The sequence below is a fragment of the Amphiprion ocellaris genome, chromosome 1, assembly GCF_022539595.1.
Source record: "Amphiprion ocellaris isolate individual 3 ecotype Okinawa chromosome 1, ASM2253959v1, whole genome shotgun sequence".
NCBI classification, from domain to species: domain Eukaryota; kingdom Metazoa; phylum Chordata; class Actinopteri; family Pomacentridae; genus Amphiprion; species Amphiprion ocellaris.
In genome coordinates this window covers 19,178,948-19,200,234 of record NC_072766.1, presented here as the reverse complement: position 1 = coordinate 19,200,234, position 21,287 = coordinate 19,178,948, and the positions used below count along the sequence as shown (strand labels likewise).

Below are 21,287 nucleotides of genomic sequence, written 5' to 3'. Positions count from 1 at the left end.
TCGAGGCTCTGCCTCCTTGGAGGAGGAATAACCTAAACAACAAAAATATCTCTTTTAATAACTTAATCATAAACTTTCTGTTTATGAAAAAATTACATAAATAAAAATTGACATGCCTATAAAAAGAACCATCAAAATTACACCATTTATATATGGAATCACAGGAGTGCCACAATAAAATATAAAGAAATAAATAAGGAAATAAATGTGGAAATATAAAGAGAAATAAATAAATAAATAAATGTGGAAATAAATGTGGAAATATAAAGAGAAATAAATAAATGTGGAAATAAATGTGGAAATATAAAGAGAAATAAATGTAGTAATATAAAGAGAAATAAATAAATGTGGAAATATAAAGAGAAATAAATAAATGAATGTGTAAATATAAAGAGAAATAAATAAATAAATGGAAATATAAAGAGAAATAAATAAGGAAATAAATGGAAATAGAAAGAGAAATAAATAATGTGGAAATATAAAGAGAAATAAATAAATACATAAAAAGGAAAATTTTGTCTTTGCTTTTCCCTTTTCTCTTTTTTTTTCGATTTTGTCATTGTCTTTTCCGTTTTGCATTTGCCTTTTGCTTTTGGCACTCCTCAGCCCACCAAGTAAAAACAAAGACAATAGACTCTGCTTTCACTTGGTGGACTGAGCTGTCAATCAAATGGCTCTGGGCGGGGCTTTCTGTCCAGGGTGGGTAGTCGTACCTGATCACAGGATTCCTGCCTGACGGCAGCTCCGAGCACGGCTGAAGTCAAGTGATGGCACCGTGGCGCTTCGGCTGATTCTACCAGCAGACACTGAAAGGGCTCTGATAGTTCGGTAAGTTAATGTTTATTTTCTTATTGGTGCCGGTTTTAATGCACTTCATATACACCTGTAGTGTCAGATATAATTTGTACCGTGCACTCCAGATGTCGATGGAGTTTATTTGTGTGTGGGTTGACCAGAGAAGAGAGTTAGCATCCAGTAAATATTAGCTTTAATGTGAATTAGCAATGCTAACCGAGCTAGCAGCTCAGTAGTAGCCTGATTAAAGCTAACGTAGCATTAAGCTAACGTATATACGTTTGCATGATTTCTAGTTCTAAATTAGCCTGATTTTTTTAAAAATCACATTGTTGGTTAAATTATAACTGATACATTTACAGTCAGCATGAAAAATTGAATTGTTAAGACTTCATTAATTTATGATGCTTTACAGTGGACTGAAAGGACAATTCAGTTTAATGAGATTTGATTGATCGAATATGCCCTTAATCTGGCACCAGTGTTCATTTACTTTTTTTCTGCTGGTTTGGTGAGCTGGACATGCCAGCACACACTGACCTGCTCTACATTAAATGAGCAGATTAGGTGATTCAGGAGCTGCATTGTACTTATGTGTGTATTTTGCAGGGCATTGATAAATACACAGTCAGGCTGTCCTGCTCTCCACAGGCCTGGAATCGAAACAGACCATCAAACTCTGTGAGACAGAACGTGAAACTACTTCACAAAACCAAATCAAAAAATGTATCAGACAGAAGCTAAAATATGGGCAGAGCAGTGATGTCATACTTGGTTGCTATGACAGCAAATAATAAACTTTCAACAGTCGTCTTATTCTGAAAATCCTGTGTAAACAACGCCCCCACTACCGCCCAGCAGTTTATTATCACAAAGTGCTGAAGGAGAAAACGCCTATTTGAGTATTTGTTTCTGCAGTTTGTGTTGGTTTTTATTCAGCGCAGAAGTGTCTGTCTAGCCGGACTGATATTGTTTATAAAACCTTCCAGTAATATCTGTTTTAGTTGGCAAATAACTGGAAGAATGCAGAACTACGCAGACGATATCAAGGACTTCGTAGAGCAGCACACAACTGCTCTCACAGTTGTCTTTGCTGCAGGTAATTGATACTTTCTATTGTGTGAATTTTGCTTGTTACCTCACTGTATTTTCTGAAAAATCAGTGCCAGAAACTTACATTGTGTTATTGAGAATCAACAGCAAGTAACAGTAATCCATCAGTCAGGAAGAAACCTGTTTTACAGGTCATTTGCTCTATCATGGCGTTAATTGTTGCTGTTGTCCATAGTTCTGAATATTTAAAACGTCACTGGAATAAAGCTGCTTGGATCAGCATTGTTAGATAAATAGTTGGAGTTAATGAAGATTAATTTTAGTACTTCACCACCATCACCATCAATATAAATACTCCTCAATCCACAAATGAAATCTCTAAAGCAGGGCCTCTACTTAATATCTTACTTTCCTGCAAGGGAATTTGTTTTACTCACAGCTATTTCTTTCACCTTAACAAGAAACTAGAAAAAGACAGAAGAAGCCATGTAACATTGTATCTGATATCAGTGTTATCCTGTTGTTAATGATGTTTTCTCTTTCTGTCAGGGGTCGGTGTGCTGGCCCTGCGTAGATGGATGGCAGGGGGAGTGTGTCGGAGCAAGGCTAGGCTTGATGGTAAAACAGTCCTTATCACAGGAGCCAACACTGGGATTGGGAAGGAGACGGCCCTGGATATGGCTCAGAGAGGTGAGCACCTCCCCATGAGGAGAGCAGGACGGTTTCTGCTGTGACACATGTACTATTAACTAGAGCGGAACAAACATCAAGCAATATAATGTCAAAGTACGCAAATTAACCTTTGAATGACTGTAACCCTGACTAGTATTGCAGTAGCACTTCCTGCAGTGTTAACACATGAATATAAATTACATTTATAGTGTTTCCTATTTTTGTCCAGGGGCCAGAGTGATTCTAGCCTGCAGGGACATGACCAGAGCCCGCATTGCAGCAGATGAAATTCGACAGCGGAGCGGGAACGGTAATGTGGTGGTAAAGAAACTGGACCTTGCCTCGCTACAGTCTGTCAGAGACCTGGTCAAAGATGTCCAGGAGAACGAGGCGCGCTTGGACATCCTCATTAACAATGCAGGTAATTCACAGTGGTCCTGCCTCAGTCAGCAGCAGTTATAGTTGTGAGCAAAAATTTATATACACTTGTAAAAGCCCTGTATATCATGGCAGTCACAAGTTTCCAGTGACACTTATAACTCTTAATTTTCTATGATGGAATCGCTGAAATACATGCATGTTTGACAAAAACAATCATGTGTTTTGGATCTTTCATAAACTTATAGGTCTTTTCGATATATGAAAAAATCTGCTCAAAAATATACGGCAAGTCTTATATTTGGCTAAATGTTCCTTGGCCACTTTCTCCTCAACTAGTCGCTTCTGGTTGTATCTTTGATTACTCCTCTTGACAGAACTGGTGCAGTTCCAGTAAATTTGTTGACTTTTTGACACAGTGCTGTTTCTTCATCTTAATCAACAGATTCTTGATGGGGTTTAGGTCAGAACTTTGGAAAGGCCAGTTTCAGACATTAATTCTTGCCAATTGGATCCAAGACAAAACTTTCTAGCTGATGATTTTAGGTTTTCCTAAAGAAAGAGGAGTGAATCCTTCTTCTTCATCATTCAATTTCCTTTGTGAAAAGCATCTGTTCCACTGGCAGCAAACCAGCTTCAGAGCATAATACTGCCACCACCATGCTTGATGGTAAGTTTGGTGATCTTGGGGTTGAAGGCCTCATCTTCTGTCCTTCAAACATATTGCTGGTCATTGTGGCCAGATTGCCCAATTTTTATTTTCTCGTGACCATAGAACTATCCTCCAGAAGACATTTTCTTTATCCATGTGATCAGCAGCAAACTTTAGTCCCGTTTTAAGGTGCTTTTTTTTTTTTTTTTTTTGAGAAAAGGCTTCCTTCTTCCTTGGCCGCCTCTCAACCCATGGTGATTTAAAAGACACTTGACTGTGGACACTGACACCTGTGTTCCAGCAGTTTCTAATTAATTGCAGTCCTGCTTTTGGTGGTTCTTGGTGGACCATTAACCATCATCACCAATAATAAACTTCAGCAGTAGGTGATAGTTTTCTTGATGATTTTGGCAATGATACAACTTTGCATGGGCTATATACTTTGAAACAAATGTGAAATGACTCCAAGTGACTTTACTAAGGTCAATAAAGTCAGTAGTTTGCTTCAGAACTGTCCTCAGCTCATGAGACTGAATGTTTGCGGCTGAATCTGAGTATATGAAATGGTCCCTATCTAATTTGGCTCAGAGAAGTCAGCAGCTGTAATCAGTTTTTATCACTCTCAAGTAGGTAAGAGGTCATACCACTAAGAATATTTGATTAACACACCTGTCTACATCACCACTGATTATTCCATTTGCTGTATGTATATTGTTGATCCAGTAGATTTGCTAATATTTCTAGAAGACAAATAATAAATCTATGAAACAAACCAAAAATACATTTGTTGTGACAAAGACGCGCGTTTCGATCATTTCATCATAGAAAATTGTGTGTTGTAGGAAACCTTGGAAACTCAAGACTGCCATGATTTGTTGGTCTTAACAAATATATGCAAACTTTCATTCATGACTGTACATGTTTTTTTTCCACTGATTGTAACCAAAAGACAGCCTTTTTTTTTTTTTTTTTAAAGTAGATTGACTGTTTCTTTTCTTTGGTTATTTTTAGGTATTATGATGTGTCCTAAGTGGGAGACTGAAGATGGCTTTGAAATGCAGTTTGGTGTCAACCACCTGGGACATTTTCTCCTCACCAACTGCCTGCTTGACATGCTGAAGAAGTCAGCTCCAAGTCGCATTGTTGTTGTCGCTAGCCGCGCACATCAGAGAGGTAAAACCTTTCTTTAGTCATTTTAGAGCACATTGTTGATTTTAGTCAAACAAATGAAATTGTTTCTTGCAGGTCGTATACACTTTGATGACATCAACCTTGATAAAAGCTACAGTCCTGGCAAGAGCTACAGCCAAAGCAAACTAGCTAATATTCTCTTCTGCAGAGAGCTGGCTACAAGACTGCAAGGTAGAGCCCAATAAATATGAAATTTCTGAATACAGCATTGTTTAAATGTATTCATGTAATGCATATTATTAACCATTTTTCCCTCATGTTTTTGTTTTGTATGTGTTCCATTCATTGTAAGTGACGCTTGATTTGATGGATGTCTCTCATTAGGCACCGGCGTGACAGTGTACAGTCTTCATCCTGGGGTCATCCACACAGAGTTAGGACGACATTTTCTCTCTACCTTAGCTATGTGGAAGAAGATGATAGTCATGCCGTTTTCATTGCTAGTCAAAAGACCCTGGGAAGGAGCCCAAACCACCATCTACTGTGCTGTGGACGAGAGCCAGGCAAACGTCAGTGGTCTCTACTACAGGCAAGTGAATCTGAATGTGATTAGTCATTATATTAACTGGAATTTCTAATGTTTCACCTTTATGACAGTAAATAGTCCCTTCATTTTACTGGCCTGGGTGGAAAAAATAGATGAATAGAATTCTTATCGCACAATATCATCTGGTTCATTTAATATTAACTGAGACTGAGATAAACCAGCTTCTAGTAATCCATTAACAAGTTTACTACATCAGACATGATTTTGGTAACACTGTGTCAGACTCTTCATGATATTTCCGCCTCTTTTATTTCTTTCACCAAACAGTGACTGTGCCCCCAAAGAGCCAGCACCACAAGCCTTGGATGATGCTGCAGCCAAGAAGCTGTGGGACCTCAGTGCTTCCATGGTTGGTCTGGCTTAAACGCAGCAGCCTGATGTGCATTTATCAGTTCTTTCTCTGAGTGGAGTCAGCAGGGCTTGCTTACAGGGGTTGATAAAGGACTCCAGTTCATTTTATCAGCTAATATGCATAAGGGCTTTGCATTAATTAAGATTTTTCACTGCTCTGATCTCATAGAACCGAATGATTTGCACTACAAAAAATTGCACTATTTCCTCTAAGTACCAAATAAAGCTGTTTTGCAAAGCCAGTCCCAATGGTGATTGTTCCGAGTCATGATGATAATTAACTTTTAAAAGTGATACTCTCCTTTGTTTACTGTTAAATCAATTGATCGAGACTGGACAGTTTGTCTCCTCATCTCCTGAAGTTACATCTGCTGTTTTTGTTAATATTCGACTGTTCTATCACTTTTATTGCCCTCTAAGGCCATTATCTGCAAAATATAAAACCACTATTTTGTATGGTTTTTCCAGGCTCTATTCCAGGATGATCTGTGGGTGCTTCCTTAATTAGCTGCTAGCCATTAGCATAGCCTTAGCTACTGTGAAAGCAGCTCATGTCCTGGTTTGTGGTGATGGCCGTGCTTCTTGTTCTGTTTCTGAAGGTTGTGTCTTTGCTGTTTCAGACGTGTCTCCCAGTTAGAGCAGACTGTTAAAGTCAATCTTTGAAAAGACAGTACTTACAAGTAGTGTTAGCTGCCCTCCTGTGTCTATGTGTGTTTTCTTTTTCTTTTTTTTTTTACATTGGGCCTGTTTGTTGTGTCTTGATGTTTTGTTACTGTCATTTTTTGAGGATGGAATTTGATTGAATGTACTCAAAATGCACAAAGTGTACAGCAGGGAAACATCAGCTTTAATATTTTTAGAAATAAAAACATGATGAAATGTTGCATTTCCTCAGGCAGTTGTTAAATAACAGGTGCAGTGACTGAAGCATGTGATAATCGTAAATAAGCAAAAATACTGACAACAATTAAAGCTTTTAGAGTCACAATACTCTGGATTTTGTGACAGGTTTATTAGCACAGTTTAAGATGATGTTTAAAAGTTTGAATGTGGATTCAGTGTGTGTTTGAAGAGCAGTTTATTTATATTATGATAAAGCACTATGCCATTTGAGCTCCTTCCGGGAGGCTCGGGTATTTAAAAGAGTTTTCACAAAGCTCTTGTAAATGAGACTTAATGAAAACATTCTAAGAGCGTATTTTTTCCACCAACTCTTAACATATTTGAAAAGCAACAGTTGTAGACATCCTTCTTAAACTAAGTTTAGCTCAAAAGCATAGAAACTAATAACAGCCTTCAACATGAATAGCAGTAATGGAAGTCTAAGTCAAACTTGACGTCTTTCTCTAGTTCTTCGTAGAAACACTGCTTGTCGTTGTCAGGGAGCTCAAATGAGAGTTCAGTCCCAAACACCACACAGACATGCAGCTAGTGATGGTCCTCTGATACCCGAGGCTTCGACACATGCGCTGTAGCTCATGAAGCAAACGTATCGAGCCACTGTGCCGAGGCGTGGTTTGGTCACGTGACTCGTGACGTTTGAATCACTTCAGTGACGTTTGAAGCACGCAACTGCTTCAAATCACCTGATTGGTTCGGTTTGTTATATGAATCACTCAGCGGGATCGAGTGTTCCGGGATAGGAGATCCCTATTTAGTGTCGTTCATTTGAATTGTTTTTCGCAGAATAGATTGGTTTTTTTGCTGTTGTTTTTGCTTTGAGAGTTAGTAGTATGTCAGATTTCGTATTGCGTAGAGAATAGATAGATAGATAGATTATTTTTATTTTTTATATATATATATATGTATATATATTATATATATATATATATATATATATATATATATATATATATATATATATATATATATATATATATATATATATATATATATATTCCCAACTCACCACCCCCATGCTACAACACCTGGCACAGAACCTTGTCAGGTGCTTAGCTGACAGACTACAAACCAAAGAAAAGAACAGTTCACTGACTGTTGCTACACTTGTGGCTCTGCAGTTCAAAACTTTTGGATTCACCAATCAGAGTGGCAGCCAGTGTGAAAGAACATTTAATAACAGAATGCACAACAATTAACATAAAGAATACCAAGCAGCAGTCATCTACGTCACAAGCACCACCACAGCCTCGTCCTCCACCACCAGCAGCACCTTCCACAGGTATTCTTTTTCTCTTCTGAATAGGGAATGACTGACATTTCTGGTGATGATGATGATGATCTTCAATATTTTTCAGTTCAACTGTGGAGCCTATTAGACGAAGACGCAAGTAGAGCCTGGCAAATGCAAAGCGCCACAGCGAATGCAATTGTAGAAAGAACGGCAGACCCACTGGCTTACTGGGCAACCCACAAAACTGTTTACCCAAACTTGTACAATGGAGCCAAACATTTCCTGTGTACCTCAGCCTCATCTGTGCCGTGTGAACAGGTTTTTTTTTTTCTAAGGCTGGGGAGATAGTGAGTAAAAGAAGGAACTGCTTGAGTCCCAAACAATGTTCCCTCTAATTTTTCATGAGTCTGAGCAAACACACAAACTCCCTGAGCTTCCCTTGGACCACTGTGAGCAACATCAGACGTGTGCACTGTGGTCACACCAGCATCACATCCATTCAAGTTATATGGTTCATTAAAAGAATCAAATTACAGCATTTACATTTCTGTTAAAACACTTTGTCAACAGGAGCCAGTTGAAGGCTGCAGTGATTTTAGTGACACTACAATGTATAAGAGTGAAGTTATTGAATATTTGTCTCTCTTTACTGTTGCAGCGGTTTTGCAAATTGCAGACGGACCCTGTTCACTCCATAGACACCAATGTTATTCCTGTAGCTTGAAAGACAGCTACTTTTGATAAAACTGGGCTTGTAGCACATTGTCTGCCTTGCAACAATGGGAAAGAGGCACCGTTTATGTTTTGACAACCTATATCTAATGAGTTATTGATGCTGGAAGTGTGAATCTGTGAATATCTTTCCAACTTTACTGAACTTGGGGCCACTACCACCTAAGGAGTGATATATTTAATTTTGAAAAAAGCATTTAGCCATACTTACAGCTTTAAGTGCTTTATTAACACGGAACTAAAAATTTTGTATTGTTTTATTATCACAGTTTCTGTCTGAAAAGAGGTGGCATCATTTTAAACAGTGAAATCAAACTAATAAAATGTAATGACCAACCAGTGAGTAATACTGGATTCTGCAAAAACATAAACAACTTTTTTAAAATCTAAATCTTATCTTAACACAGTTAATGTATTAACTTATTTTTGTGTGTATGCATGTATTTATTGATGTATTTAGTACTGTTAACATATCAGAGTTCTGAGTGAGTTTTTCTTAAGATAGGCAAAGGCCACTTATTGATTACCTATAGGCTATTAAATGTTTATTAAAAACTGAAAAGCATTTAAAAAAACCAACATAGGCATTTATTGAGTCACTAAAATACTGTAGAGTACAGACCACATCAGCATGATTATAAGCATCCTCTGGTAAATTAACAACCAGATACTGATGTCTCTCACCATATGGACTTCAGGAGATGACTGGGGGATGATAAACTGTGACCTACTGGTTGGGTTCTCTCTGTTCTCATGTTTCTTACATGTTTGTCCCCTGACAGCTGGGTCCTAATGTTTTTTGAGCAACACACCATACTATAACGTTTTTACAATGATGGTTCTACTATGGAACCAGTTTGACATGTTCAGGTGTTCTTTGTGTGAAAACTCAGAGATTTCAGGTATCAGAAGGTGGTTTTCAACTTTCTTTGTTAACTTTCTGCTTCAACTTTAAACTAAATTTCCTTCACTAAGCCAGCCCTCTGGACTTCCAGGAAGCTGTGTTCCTATTGGCTGTCCAGGTGGCTGCTTGGTGTTATCAGGAACACCTGAGCAGCTCAGTGTCTTCCTGCTTTATTTAGCTGCAGACAAACATTTCCTCTGCTTCTCTTCACCACAGAACCGGGTTTGGCTCCGTTGCTTTAATTTGTTCTTTAGGTGTTGGCTTGCAGCTTCCAGCAGTAAAATCGTCTTTAATGTGTTTCTTGGTGTGTTTTAGGGCTTTATACTGGATAGTTGTCTTGGTAAATGTGGTTCTTTAGCCACAGTTAGCACATGGTGCTAATGTGTGCAGTGATTAGTGGATTTGGTGCAGCTGAGTTGTGTCTTTATCTTGGCTGTAGTGAGTCTTTAGAGGTTTTTGATCAGACACATTCTGTATTCTTGTTTGAGAACCAACATTGGTTGTCCAGAAGGTAAGAGTTCCTGTCCTGATTCTCTGTTCTCAGAGGTTCTCTGGTAGGCTGCAGGAGACTTTAGCGTTTGGGTTGTGCTAGTTTGGTTTTTGTACGGTTTCATTTGGACGACTATCTTGAGGCCCCTCCATGTGGTTTAGTGAGGTTTTCTGCAACAGTTCTACAAAGCAACCTGCAGCAGAAGAGACTTTGAGAGTTTTTAGGAAGTTCTGGAGACCAGACTTTAGAGCAGCAGAAACATTTGTCAGTAGTTTGAGCAGGAGAAGGTGAGCTTCAGAGTAGAAATGAGACAGAAACCTTCTTGACCCGTGTGGTGAGGTCCTGTACCAAGAGTTTGAGCAGGTTGTGAAGAGTCTGTAGTTCTTTGGTCTGAAAGCACAAGAAGGGTCGACTCATTAAAGGAGAAAACAGGAGATATTGTTGGTTCTTCTGTCGCTCTGCAGTTTCCTTAGACTGAATATCAAGTTTATATTTTAAATGATTTCCCATGTGAGCCCAAGAAAACTTCAATAAACTCCCTCCATCCCCTGGACACAACATATTTTATTACCATGTTAAATGTTTTTTTTTTGTTTGTTTTGTTTTTTAATGTTTTTGAGTTTTAATTGTAGTTTTTTCTCTTTGCTTGTTTAGTTTTGTCATCTGTGTAAAAGGTGCTAAACAAATAAAGTTGAATTGATAAACTGAATAATTGACTAACTCATGATTGTGACAACAGAAGTATTTTCATGGTGATTTAAGGGTTTATTTCATTTTTAAGGTTGGGGTTAAAATCTTGACAGAAAAAGAAGATTAAAGAAATAAACTACATAACAAAAAGCAATTAAATCAAACAAAAAAAATTAATACAATAAAACTTTTAAAAAGTTTTATTGTTAAAAAGATTTAAGAAATTTAAGATGTAATTTTCTAATTAAACATTGAATTTTTTAATTAAATGTTTTGTCTTTTTAAAGGTTTAATAATCTAATTAAATGTTTTGCATTTTTTAAAAATGTTTAATATTCCTGTTTAATTTTATTTTTTAAATGTTTAATTCTGGAAAATATTTTATCTGTAATTTTTAATATTTGTATTTTAAAAATTTTGTTTAATTTCATAATGACAAGTATTGTATGTTGTTGAATTATCTAATTAAATATTTTGTCTGTTTAATAGAGTTAAACATTAAATACAATTAAATTATATGTACATATACCACCTTTTAATGTTTAGTTTTCTTTTTAAATGCTTCATTGTATTTTCTGTTTAATTCCTATTTGAAGTTTTATTGTCTTTATGATGTAATTTTCTAATTAAACATTTAATTTTTTAATTAAATGTTTTGTCTTTTTAAGGGTTTAATAATCTGATTAAATGTTTTGCATTTTTAAAAATGTTTAACATTCTTCTTGTTTAATTGTATTTTTTAAATGTTTAATGATGGGAAATACTTTATCTGTAATTTCTAATATTTGTATTTTAAAAATTTTGTTTAATTTCATAACGACATGTATTGTACGTTGTCGAATTATCTCATTCCATATTTTGTCTGTTTAATGTAATGTAATGTAATTTAATGTTTAACTTCATTAAACAGACAAAATATGGAATGAGATAATTCGACAACGTACAATACATGTCGTTATGAAATTAAACAAAATTTTTAAAATACAAATATTAGAAATTACAGATAAAGTATTTCCCATCATTAAACATTTAAAAAATACAATTAAACAAGAAGAATGTTAAACATTTTTAAAAATGCAAAACATTTAATCAGATTATTAAACCCTTAAAAAGACAAAACATGGGTGCCCGTATAGCTCAACGGGTTAAGCGGGTGACCCATGTACAGGGGCTGGTCCCCGACGCAGCGTCCCGGGTTCGAGTCCCGCTAGTGTCCCTTTGCTGCAAGTCTTCCCCTGTTTCCTGTCTGTCTCTCACTACACCTATCCAAAAAAGACAAAACATTTAATTAAAAAATTAAATGTTTAATTAGAAAATTATATCTTAAAGACAATAAAAGTTCAAATAGGAATTACACTGAAAATACAATGAAGGATTTAAAAAGAAAATTAAACATTAAAAGGTGGTAAAACATTTAAAGAGAAAAACCTTAAAGATTTAATCGAAACATTAACAGACTGTCTGAAGGTTCAAACTAACAGAGAACTACTCAAGAACTTTTAAGATTTCAGTCCTCAGACTGTGTGAAGGTTCAAACTAACAGAGAACTACTCAGGAACTTAGAAGATATCAGTCCTTGGACTGTCTGGAAGTTCAATCTAACAGAGAACTACTGTGGGACTTAGAAAATTTCAGGCCTCAGACTGTGTGAAAGCTCAGGTCCTGAGGACTCGGGAGGTCTGGAGGCTTTGAAAGTCTTGGAACTGAGGGTTCAACCCTCCAGCACAAAGGCTAAAGTCCAACCTCCTGAGTAAAACGATCGAGTCGAGACTCAAGTTAAAAAAAACTCGAAAATGGCAAAAAAAAATAGATGATAAATGCCCAAAAAAAAAAAAAAAGTATTGCGCGCAGCTTAGAGGGAACAGTGGTCCCAAAACTGTTGATAAATTATTTCTCAATAAAACCTCATAACCAGTTACATAAGCACACCCTCTTTACTGACCTCTTTACCAATAAACCCCAAGACATACTTTGCCAAAATCCATAATAATCCATAAAATCTTTATTTGCACCAGCCCCATGTGAAAATGACATCAGTCTGTATTTGTAGAGCATCTCATGAATGTAGCAGCACCGTTTAAATGTTTCATAACACAGAATATAAGCAAAGAGTATATAGGGATACAGACAAACATGGGAAATAAGAAACGTGCTCTTCAATAGTTATTGTCATTATTATTACTAGTAATATTATTTTTGTGTCCACTACAACCCATACAATCATCTAGTGTAGACAAACAGGAATGTGTGCATGGCGAATCAAATCCAAAACAATCCATGAACCAACGACCACGTCTTGATTGCACTTCATTTTATTGACCACTAGATGTCCTACTCGAGCACTGTGTGTCATTGAGGCCTCGAGTAATGAACCATGTTTTGAATGAAGTGTCGAAGCTTCAACAAAGCCTCGATCAGCCATCACTACATGCAGCAGCAGCAGCAGCAGACAGCTCAGTCCCAGCTGCAGCATGGTGGAGCAGAAACAAAGCTGCAGACTCTTCTCTGATGATGACAGTTTTGTAGCTCTGACGTGGCGCGAACACAAACCTCTTCCGGGGCAACTTTGTTTATTATTTCGTTTAAAAAAGAGAGAGAGAGAGAGAGGCTGATGCTGTCATAGACAGAACTTAGTCAAACAAGACCGAGAGTAACCTCTGAACGTAAACTATTTTAAAACCAGTTAAAACCACGAACAAAGTTAGTGCGGCAGCGAGTCACTGTGAGCTAAACCAATCACACTGCAGCAGTCAAGCAATGTAGTTTCAAAATAAAAGCACGAGCAAGTCAGTTCTCTTTTGTTACAAAACTGATATAAGACGCAATTAAAATTAAATTTAAATGTCGGTGCATATGTTCGTATTTTGCAGTAAGGGAAGAAGTATTGGGTAAAATTATGTTTTTAGTCAACAAAGTGTATTTCCTTAAAAATAACAACATTCACATACAGTGACGACAATGAAATGTAAACTGTAAAGTGTAAATTGAAATGTAAATTTGTGTCATACCTGGTCTATATGGATTTATTGTAACTTCTTACATGCTGTACATTAGTCTGATATGAAAAATTATGGCCTATTTTATAAATTGATATTTTACATCTCGTATTGTTTCGATAACCACAGTAGAACATAGTGGATGAGACAGATACAATGGATAGAATTTTTTTTTGTAATCACAAGCAGTCGATTTATTTCGAAGAATTCCATCCATCCATTATCTATACACCGCTTAATCCTCATTAGGGTCGTGGGGGGGGGGGGCTGGAGTCTATCCCAGCTGACTCAGGTGAAGGCAGGGGACACCCTAGACAGGTCACCAGTCTGTCGCAGGGCCACATACAAAGACAAACAAGCACTCTCACATTCACACCTACGGGCAATTTAGAATAATCAATTAACCTCAGCATATTTTTGGACTGTGGGAGGAAGCCGGAGTACCCGGAGAAAACCCACGCATGCACAGGGAGAACATGCAAACTCCATGCAGAAAGATCCCGGGAAAGCCGGGACGCGAACCAGGGATCTTCTCGCTGCAAGGCGAAAGTGCTAACCACTACACTGTGCAGCCTTATTTCGAAGAATTAAAAAAATAATTTAAAAAAATCCTCCAGAGATGTTGTAGAATTGAAGCATCAAGTCACACAACATTGGGATTGTGAAGTTGCCTATATCGAGTTGTTTCTTATAACATTAATTTAATGTGTTGAATGAACTGTCAGCTCTTCATTTCATAAACTTGTTATTAGTCAAAATGGCTCAAGTTATTTAAAAAACATGATTTCTAGTTCTAAATTAGCCAGATTTTTTAAAAAAAATTACGTTTTAAGTTAAATTAAAGTGATATATTTACTGTCAACATGAAAACTTGAACTGATTAGCCTTTATTCATTTATGATGCTTTACAGTGGACCAAAAGGACAATTCAATTTAATTAGATTTGAGAAATCATATACAGTGGTGGAACGAAGTTTTCAGACACCCTTAAAATTTGACACAGTCTCAAATATTATCACAAAATATTTGTTGAAAAATCTTTTTTGTGTTTCAAAAGGTGTGGCTGCATTAGACAGACACAAACAAATACAAATGATATGCTTTGTGTTTGTTGTTTACAAGAAAAACTAACAAAACTAAATTCTTAAATTCTTAAAGATTTGTTTAGTATTATGGTATTATGTGATTGTCCTAAAGCAAATTGCACTTGAAGAGTGCACCTAAGAGTGATTCTTAATGCAATATACATGCAACTGTATGGGGTGTCTGAAAGCCTTTCCCCCCCCCACCACTGCATGTCCTTAATCTGGCACCAGTGTTCATTTACTTTTTTTCTGCTGGTTTGGTGAGCTGGACATGCCAGCACACACTGACCTGCTCTACATTAAATGAGCAGATTAGGTGATTCAGGAGCTGCATTGTACTTATGTGTGTATTTTGCAGGGCATTGATAAATACACAGTCAGGCTGTCCTGCTCTCCACAGGCCTGGAATCGAAACAGACCATCAAACTCTGTGAGACAGAATGTGAAACTACTTCACAAAACCAAATCAAAAAATGTATCAGACAGAAGCTAAAATATAGACAGAGCAGTGATGTCATACTTGGTTGCTATGACAGCAAATAATAAACTTTCAACAGTCGTCTTATTCTGAAAATCCTGTGTAAACAACGCCCCCACTACCGCCCAGCAGTTTATTATCACAAAGTGCTGAAGGAGAAAACGCCTATTTGAGTATTTGTTTCTGCAGTTTGTGTTGGTTTTTATTCAGCGCAGAAGTGTCTGTCTAGCCGGACTGATATTGTTTATAAAACCTTCCAGTAATATCTGTTTTAGTTGGCAAATAACTGGAAGAATGCAGAACTACGCAGACGATATCAAGGACTTCGTAGAGCAGCACACAACTGCTCTCACAGTTGTCTTTGCTGCAGGTAATTGATACTTTCTATTGTGTGAATTTTGCTTGTTACCTCACTGTATTTTCTGAAAAATCAGTGCCAGAAACTTACATTGTGTTATTGAGAATCAACAGCAAGTAACAGTAATCCATCAGTCAGGAAGAAACCTGTTTTACAGGTCATTTGCTCTATCATGGCGTTAATTGTTGCTGTTGTCCATAGTTCTGAATATTTAAAACGTCACTGGAATAAAGCTGCTTGGATCAGCATTGTTAGATAAATAGTTGGAATTAATGAAGATTAATTTTAGTACTTCACCACCATCACCATCAATATAAATACTCCTCAATCCACAAATGAAATCTCTAAAGCAGGGCCTCTACTTAATATCTTACTTTCCTGCAAGGGAATTTGTTTTACTCACAGCTATTTCTTTCACCTTAACAAGAAACTAGAAAAAGACAGAAGAAGCCATGTAACATTGTATCTGATATCAGTGTTATCCTGTTGTTAATGATGTTTTCTCTTTCTGTCAGGGGTCGGTGTGCTGGCCCTGCGTAGATGGATGGCAGGGGGAGTGTGTCGGAGCAAGGCTAGGCTTGATGGTAAAACAGTCCTTATCACAGGAGCCAACACTGGGATTGGGAAGGAGACGGCCCTGGATATGGCTCAGAGAGGTGAGCACCTCCCCATGAGGAGAGCAGGACGGTTTCTGCTGTGACACATGTACTATTAACTAGAACGGAACAAACATCAAGCAATATAATGTCAAAGTACACAAATTAACCTTTGAATGACTGTAACCCTGACTAGTATTGCAGTAGCACTTCCTGCAGTGTTAACACATGAATATAAATTACATTTATAGTGTTTCCTATTTTTGTCCAGGGGCCAGAGTGATTCTAGCCTGCAGGGACATGACCAGAGCCCGCATTGCAGCAGATGAAATTCGACAGCGGAGCGGGAACGGTAATGTGGTGGTAAAGAAACTGGACCTTGCCTCGCTACAGTCTGTCAGAGACCTGGTCAAAGATGTCCAGGAGAACGAGGCGCGCTTGGACATCCTCATTAACAATGCAGGTAATTCACAGTGGTCCTGCTTCAGTCAGCAGCAGCTACTGTTTTTTCCTCTGCAGGACATTCAGATGTTTAGGAGGGCAGAATAAATGCATTCGTTTGGGATCAACTGGCTGTAGGTTTTAATGTAGTTTGACTGTTTCTTTTCTTTGGTTGTTTTCAGGTATTTGTCATTTGGCTCACTTTAGTAACTTAGTCAAGTCAATACTTTGCTTCAGAACTGTCCTCAGCTCATGAGACTGAATGTTTGCTGCTGAATCTGAGTATATGAAATGGTTACATTTTAAATTGGCCATGAGAAGTCAGCAGCTGTAATCAGTTTTATTTACTCTCAAGTAGGTAAGAGGTCATACCACTAAGAACATTTGATTAACACACCTGTCTATATCACTGCAGGTTATTCAACTTGCTGTATGTATATTTTTGATCCAGTAGATTTGTTAGTATTGCCAACATACCAACAGTAAATCTATGAAACCAGACAAAAACACATGATTGATTGTTGTGACAAAGATGTGTTTCAATCATTCCATCACAGAAAATTATGAGTTGTATGAAACCTTGGAAACTCAAGACTGCCATCATATACATGGTTTTTACAGGTAGATGCAAACTTTTGTTCATGACCTTTTTCTTCTCTGCAGGACCACTTTCAGATGTTTAGGAATTAATTCATTTGGGATCAACTGAGGGTAACCAAAAGATAGCCTTTTTTAAGTAGTTTGGCTGTTTCTTTTCTTTGGTTATTTTTAGGTATTATGATGTGTCCTAAGTGGGAGACTGAAGATGGCTTTGAAATGCAGTTTGGTGTCAACCACCTGGGACATTTTCTCCTCACCAACTGCCTGCTTGACCTCCTGAAGAAGTCGAGTCCAAGTCGCATTGTTGTTGTCTCTAGCCTGGCACATGAGAGAGGTAAAGCCTTTTTTATTTCATTTTAGAGCACATTGTTGATTTTAGTCAAAGATACACTAAAACAAATGAAATTGTTTATTTCAGGTCGTATACACTTTGATGATGTCAACCTTGATAAAAGCTACAATCCTGAAAAGAGCTACCGTCAAAGCAAGCTAGCTAATATTCTCTTCTGCAGAGAGCTGGCTGCAAGACTGCAAGGTAGAGCCCAATAAATATGAAATCTCTGAATACAGCATTGTTTAAATGTACACATGTAATGCATATTATTAACCATTTTGCCCTCATGTTCATGTTTTGTTTGTGTTCCTCATGATAGTGCTTTCATTCATTCTAAGTAACGCTTGATTTGATGGATGTCTCTCATTAGGCACCGGCGTGACAGTGTACAGTCTTCATCCTGGGGTCATCCGCACAGAGTTAGGACGCCACTTTTTCCCTACCTTAGCTATGTGGAAGAGGATGATAATCATGCCCTTTTTATTGCTGATCAAAAGTCCCTGGGAAGGAGCCCAAACCACCATCTACTGTGCTGTGGACGAGAGCCAGGCAAACGTCAGTGGTCTCTACTACAGGCAAGTGATTCTAAATGTGATCTTAAATTATATTTACTTAAATTTTCAAATATTTCCCCTTTATGACAGTAAATAGTCCCTTCTATTCATGGCCTGGGTTGAAAAAGTGGATGAATAGAATTCTTATTGCACCAGCTTCTAGTAATCCATTAACAAGTTTACTACATCAGACATGATTTTGGTAACACTGTGTCAGACTCTTCATGATATTTCCGCCTCTTTTATTTCTTTCACCAAACAGTGACTGTGCCCCCAAAGAGCCAGCACCACAAGCCTTGGATGATGCTGCAGCCAAGAAGCTGTGGGACCTCAGTGCTTCCATGGTTGGTCTGGCTTAAACACAGCAGCCTGATGTGCATTTATCAGCTCTTTCTCTGAGTGGAGTCAGCAGCCCTGCTTACAGGGGTTGATAAAGGACTCCAGTTCAGTTTATTATCTAATACACTACCAGTCAAAAGCTTGGACACACCTTCTCATTCAATGGTTTTTATTTAATTATTTTCTACATTGTAGATTAGTACTGAATGCATCAAAACTATAAAAGAATACATATGGAATTATGTTGTAAACAAAAGTGTTAATCTTTAGCATTAATCTACAATGTAGACGGGGCGGAACTAGAGAAAAATTAATAGGGGGGCAGATACATTTTAGGGGGTGGCATATATATATATATATATATATATATATATATATATATATATATATATATATATATATATATATATATATATATATATACATATATATATATATATATATATATATACACTCTGCCAAGGAGGCGGAGCCTTGGCAGAGTTATGTGATGATCCGTCTGTCTATTAGCAACGTTACTCAAAAATGGAATGACGTGATCAAATTGACGCAAACACTGCTGAAATAAGTATGTTAAATAAGTAAATACCATTTGTATTCGTCAGCCAATCCTAAACATGAGTTGCTCTTATTAGCTGCCAATCACAGTATGTGATCTGATATGTCTAGCAGAAAGAGGAAAAGATTTAAACTGAAATAAAGTCAACCTTATACACTTTGAAGAAACCAAATGCTAGATGTGTTAAAAATGTTTCTTAAATTTAGCAACAAATTAGATTAAGACTAAACAATGTCTCTCTTATGCACTGTTTTGGGAAATCTGCATTTGTGTGATCTATACTTATGTTCAGCCTGCCACAATGATTACATTATCAGCTCATCTACAACAGAGTCAGAGTCCAGATAATTTCATTTTTTGTCTTACATTTGTGGTTTTATATTTTGATGCTCTTTATTTGAGACATTTCTTACAATAATTCTATAATTCCAATATTTGGATATTCTTAAGAATTAAGGATCTACTCATCATCTTAAAATTAAAAGACTAACTACATCAGATAATAATTTGTCCAAAAAGGTAATTATTGCAACAGGTGTACCACTTACTCAGATATATTATACTAAAGCAACATTTATAGCATGTGGACCAGCTGGACCAGAGATAGTCTGATTTACCTTTCGCTGTCTGAGCTCTGCATGCCTTCATTTCTTTCTCTGAACTCTTCCTCCTCCATCTCCTCTCTGGGATGCTCTTCCTCCTCTCTTCTTTTAGGCTGGGAAAAGCTGGTGGTGGTTCCCTTCCTCTTCATTCTTTACTGTCTCCTACAAGAATCACACTGACTGAACTATGTTTTTTCCTTTGATAATTTTCATTATTAACTATGATACAATCTGATGTGTACAGTTTTAACCTTTAAAGAGATACTTAACATGTAAACGTTTTTCAGCTGTAAACTAAATTATATGACTGTACTATGATGAAACACATCAATGTTGGTGTTATTATGACCTTGACACCAAAATTATAAAAACCAGCATTAAACAACAGGATGTAGTTTTCAAACGGTGCATGAAAACCTGGTGTGACTGGGGGTTTGGTTACACTTTAATGTCATGTAAAGTCTTAGTGAATGTGTGATTTCTTTTGACTTACAGTCTGTTGTCAGAAACACAGGTTGTAATTATCAGAAAACGAGAGAAAAACTTCCACAGACGACCCCCCACCATCCTTCTGTGGCTGTTCTCTAACATTAGCGAGCTACAGAAGTAAAAATTAGCAAGGCCCGGACTCACTGGAAACAGTGGCTCATCTCGCAAGCAAACACTTTATGTGAATTTAGACACTATTAGCATTTAATACATTGTGAACAGTTATATTAGCATGTAGTCTAACTCAGTCTAACTAGTGTCTTACTGCCACACTGAAGTCCAGCTGTCATCCCCATGAGTGAGGTCTAACAGCAGCCCCCTCAGGGGGGTCGTGTCGCCTCCTATCTGTAGCAGCATAGACTGTACAGACTGACTGACGTGACGTCTACACGGTGCATTTGAAGGCACTAGGACATCGCAGTTTCACTCATTATTCGTCTTTCTTGGACTTTCGCTCTTTACGGCCGGCCACAATTTTTCATATACATATTTTTGAATTAGATCGGTCAGAACTGGGGTGGCAGCCGGGGTGGCAAGGCATCATCTAGGGGTGGCAGTGGCCACCCTATGCCACCCCAGTAGATCCGCCCCTGAATGTAGAAAATAATACAAATAAATAAAAAGCACTGAATGAGAAGGTGTCCAAACTTTTGACTGGTAGTGTAGGTCATTGCACAATTAAGATCTTTCAATTGTTCTAATCTTGTAGACCTGAAAGATTCGCAATACAAAATTTTACAGTATTTGCTCAGATAAGGTGTATTGCTTCGGCTTTATATTCTGCATAACTTCATAATTTGTGGTTGATTGTATACTTATGCTACGCTGCTATGTCGAGGTTTGAGGGAAGGTTTGCTGATGAATCTACCATTTTGGCTGAATGTTTGCATTTCACCAATGTCCCCTTTTTTTTTGGATGTGGAAAAACTAAAATGCCTCTGGGCCATACAGCCTCTTTCACCTTTTCAGCAACTTCCAAGAGACCTTTAGGGCTTCAAATAGTTGTTTTTATTTATGGCATCTAACAAATGCAAACATACAGAGAAACCGCTGTATTGTTTGTATGATAAATTCTGCATCAACCTAACGGGAGTCACTACAGTCATGAAACCATGTACAGCAATAAAAGGAAGACGATCATAAGTGCCTGTAGGTTGAGGAGGCAGGATGTGTTGAAGCAGAGATGAAGTGTTGCATAAAAGAGGTGACCTTAAGAGCTGGCAGTTGGTGAGAAGAGTGTTGCGCTTGAGAGGAGAAAGGATTCTCC

The 21,287-nt window shown here is 37.3% G+C and overlaps 2 protein-coding genes across 3 annotated transcripts; both read left to right on the top strand.

The window, feature by feature from the left end:
* The first annotated feature begins 619 nt into the window (after positions 1-619).
* On the top strand, positions 620-5,881 carry LOC111587581 (retinol dehydrogenase 13-like). Of its 2 annotated transcripts, none has more exons than XM_035942617.2 (7): positions 620-828; positions 2,398-2,538; positions 2,750-2,941; positions 4,562-4,723; positions 4,796-4,912; positions 5,066-5,270; positions 5,556-5,881. In XM_035942617.2, the coding sequence occupies exons 2-7, from the start codon at positions 2,427-2,429 to the stop codon at positions 5,650-5,652; spliced, it is 885 nt and encodes a 294-aa protein (XP_035798510.1). In that variant the 5' UTR covers positions 620-828; positions 2,398-2,426; the 3' UTR covers positions 5,653-5,881. The 2 variants fall into 2 exon arrangements, with proteins under 2 accessions (XP_035798510.1, XP_023153363.1); XM_023297595.3 differs by lacking the exon at positions 620-828 and adding an exon at positions 1,643-1,894.
* Positions 5,882-15,272: 9,391 nt separating this feature from the next.
* Positions 15,273-18,616, top strand: LOC111587579 (retinol dehydrogenase 13-like). Its single transcript, XM_023297593.3, has 7 exons — positions 15,273-15,518; positions 16,022-16,162; positions 16,374-16,565; positions 17,316-17,477; positions 17,562-17,678; positions 17,848-18,052; positions 18,294-18,616. The coding sequence occupies exons 1-7, from the start codon at positions 15,443-15,445 to the stop codon at positions 18,388-18,390; spliced, it is 990 nt and encodes a 329-aa protein (XP_023153361.2). The 5' UTR covers positions 15,273-15,442; the 3' UTR covers positions 18,391-18,616.
* Positions 18,617-21,287: the final 2,671 nt, after the last annotated feature.